General features: G+C 31.3%; 3 protein-coding genes across 3 annotated transcripts in view; all 3 read left to right on the top strand.

The window, feature by feature from the left end:
* Nucleotides 1-540: 540 nt before the first annotated feature.
* Nucleotides 541-2,823, top strand: LOAG_10043 (hypothetical protein; the record flags this gene model as incomplete). Its single annotated transcript, XM_003145570.2, has 3 exons — nucleotides 541-654; nucleotides 780-857; nucleotides 1,756-2,823. 3 exons carry the CDS (start codon nucleotides 541-543, stop codon nucleotides 1,909-1,911), a joined length of 348 nt encoding a protein of 115 aa, XP_003145618.1. The 3' UTR covers nucleotides 1,912-2,823.
* Nucleotides 2,824-5,655: 2,832 nt separating this feature from the next.
* On the top strand, nucleotides 5,656-6,057 carry LOAG_10044 (hypothetical protein; the record flags this gene model as incomplete). Its single annotated transcript, XM_003145571.1, has 1 exon — nucleotides 5,656-6,057. A coding segment is annotated over one exon (402 nt), but the record flags the coding sequence as incomplete, so codon positions are not given.
* An 888-nt stretch (nucleotides 6,058-6,945) lies between these two features.
* The window catches only part of LOAG_17028 (kynureninase), a gene marked incomplete at its 5' end in the record, with an annotated part of 7,561 nt that continues 5,288 nt past the window's right edge, over nucleotides 6,946-9,218 (top strand). The window contains 3 exons of the mRNA XM_020449687.1: nucleotides 6,946-7,203; nucleotides 7,412-7,597; nucleotides 8,139-8,292. Of these exons, the coding sequence (XP_020306736.1) occupies nucleotides 6,946-7,203; nucleotides 7,412-7,597; nucleotides 8,139-8,292 (598 nt within the window). The remainder of the gene's footprint in view (nucleotides 7,204-7,411; nucleotides 7,598-8,138; nucleotides 8,293-9,218) is intronic.

Consider the following 9,218-nt stretch of genomic DNA (forward strand, 5'->3'; position numbering starts at 1 on the left):
TTTTACCATATATTCATATGGTTTATGTAAAAAAAAGATGATAAAAGATAGGAGCAAGAAAATATATCAATTCTGCATCTTACTATTTTCTGCTAACTCTTTTTGAAAATTCAATAACAATTAATTACCTGAATTTTTGGCGTTACCTACTAGAAGTAAACATAACTGGAGTAAAAAACATGAAATTTAACTTACGAGAATTTTTTTTTGAAACGAACCTTATATTAATAAGAAATTTGGATCAACTTACATTTCTTTTCTCTGAACAAATCCAGAGCAGAAGTATTGAGTGAAACTATATAATTGGGTAAGCAGAAGACTTGCAGTTCTATTTGAAAAAAGATTGGAAAATTTAAACCCGCTCACCCGCGGCAGATCTCAGGCCAGCTTATAATTAGTACCTAGCAATGCTTTATCGAACCGGACAACTAACCCCCAGTGCTCCGACCGATATTTCGCGGATGGACGGGATGGCTGTAAATTAGATAAGTATTTTATTTTTCCTGTTGCTTTTCCTTGAATTTCTAAGATTCTTCTAGGATGTTTCGTTGGTCACTGAGATATTCAAGGGTCATAGAGTCAGAGAATGTTCGAATCCTTCCTGACTGTCGCCTTGTCACCACTACCAGCTCAACATATGAAGTCAGGAGAAATGTAAATTACATTTTGTCTTTTAAAATGTGCTGAAATTTATTTTATTTCGAAAATATGCTTTTTCTTTACCTTGACTTGCACTTAGTTTGGTCTTCTTCCATAATATGTATCAGTACATTTTTCAGACTACTTCATCTATGCGTGATCCAGTTAATGATGGCACAAAATATGTTAGATTTGCTACGATATTGATCACAGCCATTGTAAGCTTTGTCTTTAATGATAATCAGTTTAGTCATTGTTGACACACAAACTTCAATCAGTAAATAAACTTAGGGCTTTGGTGTGATAGTCAATATATTTTAAAGACTGAAATTGAAATATTCAAACTTCGTTTCTCGTGTAAATCACATTTATCTCTTCTAAAAACAGTTACTTCGTTTTGTCATTTAATTATAAGTTTTGTTGTTTGCTAAATTTCATTATCCAATTATCAGATTTCATTGTTGAATTACTCATTTGCTATTTTTGCAAACATACTCTTCGGGTCTAGCTCAATATATTTCATTTCACCTACCTATTTTTCATTTGAATATTTTGATCTACGCTTTATATTCTAGTGCTATTATTGGTTTTTTCCAATTATAACGTTGCATTTAGTGATAATAATCGTAACGATAATAATCAGTTTAGCTGTTCATTTAAATTGCTTTACTTTCTTTTCAGTCGAAGCAAATGTGAAAATTGATAAAATCTGATTTTGTGAAAAGAAATTAATGAAAATTTGCAGTGTATTTCGATCTTTTTTTCTTTCTCAGCCTTTTAATATTTTATATGGTAAATGATATATCTTGAGCCATATATGATATTCCGGGTCTACATTTAATCTTTCAGAATTTTTTTTTCTTCGTACAGGTTAACAACATAATAAGGTTTAGTAGTCATTATAGTAAAAAAAAACTAAATCTGTAATAGTCACCAACATATACATCTCATTTTATAATTTCTTTGGATGTTTTTAAAGTTTAGTAAACATAAAGATGAATATAAACTATATACAGTGATCGTTTTGCAACATTTGAATATTTTAATTAGAGATTTGAGATGGAAATCAAATATAAATATCCACTATTGATTGCTTGACTTTTTGTTTATGTTCAGATTGGACTTCGACTTGTCAATTCTATATTTGATGGACAAAGCTACAGAAGTTTTGGTGATACTTTCAAATCGCATGCTTTTTCGTGGCCTCAACATTACAATATATTTTTGCCCCAAGACAGATTGGATGTCAACGATGAAGATGACGAAATTTGAACGGGTGACATTTAACGTTGAGGTAAATTACAGTCACGAAATTTTTATTTGTCTGAAGCAAAAATAGTTTTCTGTGTAGGACGAGAGTAGATGTACGGCAAAGCATTGGAACCATGGAATTTTATTTGCACTTATTTCATTTCGTAACCATGTCCTTAAGTGATGATGTAATTGTATTGTAATTGTGGCCTTGTTTTGATTTTTAGTGTGAAATTTCACAGTATTAACTATCCGGTTTGTAGTTTGAAAGTCTCCCCTGACTTTCTCTTGAGTATACTGATGTTTTTGGGAAAGACGTCTTCTACTTTTCCATTCTTCCTATCACGTATCCAACATGCCTACTCGTTGAATTGTCCAGATGGAATTTTATAAAGCATTCTCTGTTTCTCAGTCATTCCATTCTAATCTTCATTTTGCCAATTATGTCTAATTCTAAATTAGAAGTTCTGGCGCATAGTTTGTAGAATTATTGTAATGCCAACCATATACATCTCAAACTCATCGAACTTATAACTGGCCGATCAGACTTTTGAACCGGGTTCAAAGATTGTCCATTTTATAAGACTGGTTTAAATTAATTATTGTTGTATGGAAAGAAATTTTATCTCGAAAGTTTGATGTCCACCTTTTTTTTTCATCTCTTTATTCATCTGATTGCAGTATTTACTGTAAAATGATTAGAATATTTTGATGTTGCAACCTCCAATTTCCTTTCGAAACAGTACTTTTTTCCTAGTCTAAACACTGCGATAAGCAACCAAAATAGTTAATGTCAAAATGAAACATTTGTTTTGTTTCTGTTTTTGCCTACTGTATATTTATTTTTGTAAACCGATTAACATGCTCCTTTTTTTGTTTAATTAAGTTCTCATTTATAATAGTCGAGAAAGAAGTAGATTTGATTTATTCGTCCATTTTAAAGTTATTATAACTAATGGTTAGATTATTTTTGTATAATTTAAGTCCTATGATGATTCGACTGAAGTATAGCAGACTATATTTTAGCATGTTTTAAAAGAGATTTAAAAAAACTGTAGAATGACTGACATAAATCTGTAAATGAATAAGTTGTAGACTTCTATTAATAGATCAAACGGAATGGTTTGACTGTTGACACAGTGCATCTCTTTCGTGATGGAATTATGCGCCTTATCGGCGGTTTTAACCTTTGGTGGTAATTTGAGTTGCATCAATAAAACAAACTCAAAATGAAAAATGCATTACTATCAGCTCTGCGGTTGCAATCACTCGTACGATTTTCATCTACTTCTCAAAACTTGTATTTTTAATTCAATTGAATTTGTTGAACAAAGAATGTTAGTATGAAAGGAAGCGCAAATTGCATTCATGATGAGCTGAAAAAAAAACCATTCCAATTAACATTCTGTACAAACATGACACTGACTATAACCGTTACCAAGTCAGAAGGTTTATTTAAACTAAGCTGTTGGTATTTATGCATGAAACACTCTCGTATTTTTCCGAATTTTTAAAAAAAAATTATTGTAATTTCAATCCCTGACAACAATTTCTGCTTTATCATCTACTTCAAATGTGGACCTTTAAATTATAACCATATTAAAATATTCCAGTGTACAATACCATTAATATTGTTGATCTTTTCGATTACCCAAGAATTCTAATTTTTAATTTCTTTAATCCAACAGGTTGTTTCTTGTTTCTGAGGCAAACATATAGAATATGCAATATTGAATTCAATTAATTAGTTCAAGTACTTTTTACAAATACCAATGCATCAAATTTCAAACATTGTTTGTTATTTCTGCATGATAATTATTTTTTTCAAATTTATAATTTCTCTAAAAATTGCAAATCAAATTTACTATAAGTTAAAGTGCAAAAATTACTAAAAAATAAACACGGTGTTCAGGAAATGGACTTTGTTTACAGTTAGTTATTAATGAGAAATTTTAACTTGCAGCAATTTAGAATGCCTGCACAATGTGTAGTAAAACCGCATTTTTTCGCTGTGCACGAAATGTAATTTTACCTTCTTCTTTGAGAACGAAAGAAGATATGCATTATTGAATTTTAGTGACATTAATTTAGAAACTTTCATTGTGATCATTTTCACACTTATATTAATGAAAGACCCGATATTATTTCTTTTGCTTATGTCTAGAAAAAGTGGTATGATGAGCGGCGGCATTGTCACAATTAATTAAAAGAATAATTATAATGATGGGATAGAAATGCTGGAACTGCCAGGTTTATTGGGAAATTTATGCACACCGTAATTGACTAAAATTAATTCATTTTGAGAAAAGCGAAGGCATTTTCAATTATTTGAGTAATCCGATTTCAACGGGAATATAAATGAAATGTTTCTGTTAATTTTTAAAGCAAAAAAGAATTTTTTTTTTGATTACTAAAAAATGAAAAATTTACCTATCATGATGATCCAAATGATTAGTTTTATATTATCACTTCAGTTATCTTTCGTTATCAATTTTATTTTACATTTGAATGATAGAAATATTTCATAAGTGAAGATTACGAAGCTGCACGAAAAATGCATGCAGCATAACAAGTTAAGGTAATCTATGATATGCATTGCTAACTGCAATCTGTTCAATTTCTCAATGTATTACAAGAAGCGCTATTTAATAGTAAGTAAACTTCTTTCGTTGACTGAAAACAGTATGAGATCCAATCGATAAAACAGTTTTTTGCTTTATCTCAACTTTCATTCAATATTAAAATTTCTGAAAATTTTTAAATTATTAAAATTTCAATTACGCTCATAAGCAATATACAAATATTGATGAATGCATCGCCTCGATCAATGCACGACATCGATTTCAGTAATGCACGCTCGTTTAAAAATACGGATAATAAAAAAGTTGCATACTATACGTGAAAAACACGTACACGTATTATGTGAGAGTAGAATATACGATACACAAACAACAAAAAAGTTACACGTGAAGGATACGTAAACGTGTCATATGAGTATACAGTGTTCTGATTATATCAGTTAAAGAATATTTCAGTAATTGATGATGAAATCATTCCATTTTGATGTTTTACACAAAGATGTTACGGCAAAAATATGATGATGATGATGAAAGGAATGCGGCCGACTATTGGGCACAGTGTAATTGAGATCGAGACGGGGGTGGGGGGAAGAGATGAGAGCAGAGTAGGAGAAGAAATAATGGAAGAAGAGGAGGAAGAGGAAGGTAGTTAGTTGTTAGTTGGAGTGACGACCGACCATTCGTCCAATGTCGACAAATCGATCATATAAAAAGAGGAACGGGGAGGTTAAGAGAAGTGGGAAAAGGTAGAAAACTATTGAAATTTTGTCAAAACATTATACAGAGAAGAAAATAATATATGGAAAATAAAGGAGAGCAGAAGAGAGAAGAAGGAATAGTTTGTCAATTGGAAGGAATGGAGGAGGGGGGAGGGGGGGGGGACAATACGGCACTTCACTGAGATTGTTATAGTCTATCGAATAACAGTTAGATGCCAACTGACGGCAGACGACAACTGACGGCCATTTCGATACGACTCAAGGACAGAATAGGGGATAGGTTCGATTCGGATTTCTTGTCTATGTGTGTGCGTCTGTCTGTCTGTCTGTCTGTCTGTCTCCCGTGTTTTGTCTAAATTGCTTATTTAATTATGTTTACGTGTTAGCATTAACCGTCTTTGAAATAGTAACTTGCGACGTGGGAATGTTAACGAATCTTTGCTTATACGTTCAACTTTATGACACTTACATATTTTTCAAAGAAAATTTTAATTTTTAGTACATTCCCTTTTTTTTTTGTATTATTCGCCTCTCTTCTCATTTCATGCTTTGCCTTATATTACACAAATAAAACACCCTTACCTTCATTCTTCCTTTTCATATCAAAAGTCATCATGTGGACATTTATATCATTTGTTGATGAAATAAAATCTTCACACTTATCCACCCACATACACAATACCCACGTACACACACCCACGTATACACACCACATACACACCCACATACGCACACATATGCACACATACACGTACACACACATATATATTTGTGTATTATATACCTTTGAAAGATTACTTGGCTGCTGTCTTCATAACTTCATCAACTTTACCGTAATGCCTATTTCAAAAGAAGATAAAATACGGTAGTGTGGATAGGCGAGCCTAGTTAAGTCTCACATAATCAAATCCACAAATTTGATATATGACCTAAGAAAGGCTTGTTTGATCAATCCTAAATCTTTAAATAATTGTGTGTTCAATATTAATAGAATTATATAAAGGATAATTCATTCTGGAATTGTTGATTGATCCATTCTGGAACTGTCCTTTGATCTATTCTGGAACTATCCATTAGATTTTTGATTGTTATTGAAAATTTACATTTTATTAACTCACATCACAAAAGATAAAAGTATTAAAAAGATCAAATTTCTGCTTATTTCAAATATATATTGGCGAAGGAATAACATTTTTCTTTTTTTTTTTATTCCTACTAAATCAGCTGCTTTATTTGTATTTTTATCATAATTTTCAATTTTTCATTTCCAGTTCATCATTCAAATTAAATTTCAAATTTTTTACTTCCTAAAAGAAATTGAAATTTTTGAACCAAATATATCCACCATTCAAATTAGCATTACTAATTTATTTCTCATTCCCACTTTTACAAATTAATGAAATGACAATTTCTTTTTTTTTCTCCTAATAATGTCATCCTCTTTACATTATTACCAATTAACGAGATTCCCCTTTGTTTTATCATTCATTGTCACATTTTGAATATACATTTTTTTTTCTTTGTTTTTGTGAAAAAAAAAGGAAGGCAAAAGCGCTTACATTTCAGCTATTTGTAAGCAGCAATAAGCGATCAGATAGAAAAGTAACAAATTTGACATTTTGCTGGTAAGTTTTTAAGCGATTCTGGCTTTTCTTTCTTCATTCCTACAGCTTTCGATCATTTCATTTCATTCACTATTTTTGCTTTTCCATTCTTGAAAGTTTTAATTTAGGTAGAGGGGGGAAGAGTGTCACAATATGGATTTATTGTCACAATTGGTTGGAACATCAACCTGCAAACAATCATCAGATGAAACTGATCAAGAAGAGACTGATTTAACTGTTACTGCTAATGTTGATTCAAATAAAGGTGAAAGGTTAAAAATGATTGAATCAGATGTCAACAGAATGGATGTGAATAAAGCGAAATCAAATATAGTTTGTAAGATGGAAGAGACAAACTTGGAGAATGGTGATTCACCCAAATTTGGAATTGTGGAAAGTTTCATGCTGAAGGTTTTTCTTTTTTCTTTTTTTTCTTCCACTTTATCTTTTGAAAAATTGAAATTGAATTCATAGTTGATAAAAAACGGATTATGGGGAAATTCGGAAGAGTATTGGTTAGTTTCAATATTGGATTACTAAATTTTGATTGTATGAAATGAAAAGGTGACAGAATATCCTTTCTTACTAGTAAATGAAAAAAAAAAGTTGTATACTTCAGATGACACCAGATTCAGGCGTTCAAATTTTTCGTTCAAAAAAAGGCTTCGAAAAATTAGCATACGAAGGATTTTTGTATAATTTGGATAAACGTCATCAGAAGTATATATTATGGCGATGTGAAATGAGCAAAAAACCAGGATACAAATGTAGCGGTCGAGTACGAATGACCGAAGATTCTCTCGATGTAAAAGTTCAATGTTCTCCTGAACATTCTTCCATTCAAACAACTGGGTTTGAAACCATTTATGTTCTAGAGTTGTGCGGTATTTCACTCTCACTGATCAACAATTTACTATAATTTAACAGTCTAAACATATGTTAGCCATCTGTGTAGCAATTTTCAAATCACTCTTAAGTATATTTTTAGGCTAATTCTTCTTCTATTCTTTTTTTTTTCCTTTCCTGACTTTGAATTATAATTACTAGTTGATTAATTTATTAATAAAGCGAATCAACTAGATATTGAATTTAACACTTTTAAAAAGGTGGCATTTATTTACTGTAAAAGTAGATCAAAATTAAAAACAAATAAATAAATCAACTCAGGAAATTATTCATTTCCAGTTAGTAACCTAAAAAATATCGACACCTTTTCCTATTACGAAAACTGTTGGGGTCAAATAAGCTTTAACAAATCGTTGTTTTTTTTTTTTAATTTTTATATAGCATTTGATCGTTTAAAGTGTTATAAATATCAACATCATATATGAAGAAGTTATTTTCAGATGTATAGTGCACATTCACATCCACCAAATCCGCTGAAAGTTGTCGCTGATATACTCAAAGCACGACTATATGCAGCTGCTGAAGATCCAACGAATAGTTCGAAATTTTTATATCATGAAGCTGTTCATTTAGCATCATTTGCTGGATCTTCAGGTAAAAAAAAAAAAAAAAAAAGAAAAAGAATTCTGGTCTCCAAAACTTTAGAAACTTTATGAAATATTCAAATTTATGCAATAAAAAGGCCACTGAATACAGGTGGCGTATTTCATTTTCTTAATTTCATTGGTTAAGAATAAAATTATTAACGCTATCCGAGCGATAGGACATTCTTCAGTGGATGAAATGCCGGATATAATCGAAAATTAACTTCCTGAAAAGGTTTACAGTGGCTGTTTCTTTACAGTTAAGCTGATTTACTTGCTAATTAAACAGATAATAGTTTATAAAAACGGTACATCCCCTGTTTTATACAATGCTTAATTTGTTCCGCGCAGCATGACAGTAACTCCCTAAAACTTTCACAGTTTGGTTAAGTTGGCGATTTCTGTCACCATTTAATCCATCTTATAAGCTCTTTTTTTTTGGAGCTATTTCCTTGAGAAGAATATATCCTGATATTTGCCATAAGATCCGATGCAAATATTGACGTGCTCTTTTGAGCATATTACTCTCTCATTTGCTAGACATTCCTGTATTTCCCGAATCCATATTACTCTCTCATTTGCTAGACCTTCCTGTATTTCCCGAATCCTCAACATATGTTGTCATCCAATCTGAACTGATACCAAGCTTTATATATCAGTTGAACACTTTGACGATCTCTTTGACATATCAAGGTTACAGGTCTACCAAAGCTTGGCTCAATGCAACGGGTGATTAGCCGGAAACGACGTCATACGCAAAAATTACTGGAAGAAAGTTCAAATCCTACTTCATCAGGTTACGATTCAAGTAATGTTGCTTCGACATCAGTATCAAGCGATGGGAATTGCTCCATTAGTGATCTTTTCCAGACTGCTGAACGATTACAGTTCCTTTTCACTCCTTCAGGAGGTAAAACTTGTGATTTCTAACATTTC

The sequence above is a fragment of the Loa loa genome, assembly GCF_000183805.2.
Source record: "Loa loa unplaced genomic scaffold supercont3.35, whole genome shotgun sequence".
Taxonomy (NCBI): Eukaryota; Metazoa; Nematoda; class Chromadorea; order Rhabditida; family Onchocercidae; genus Loa; species Loa loa.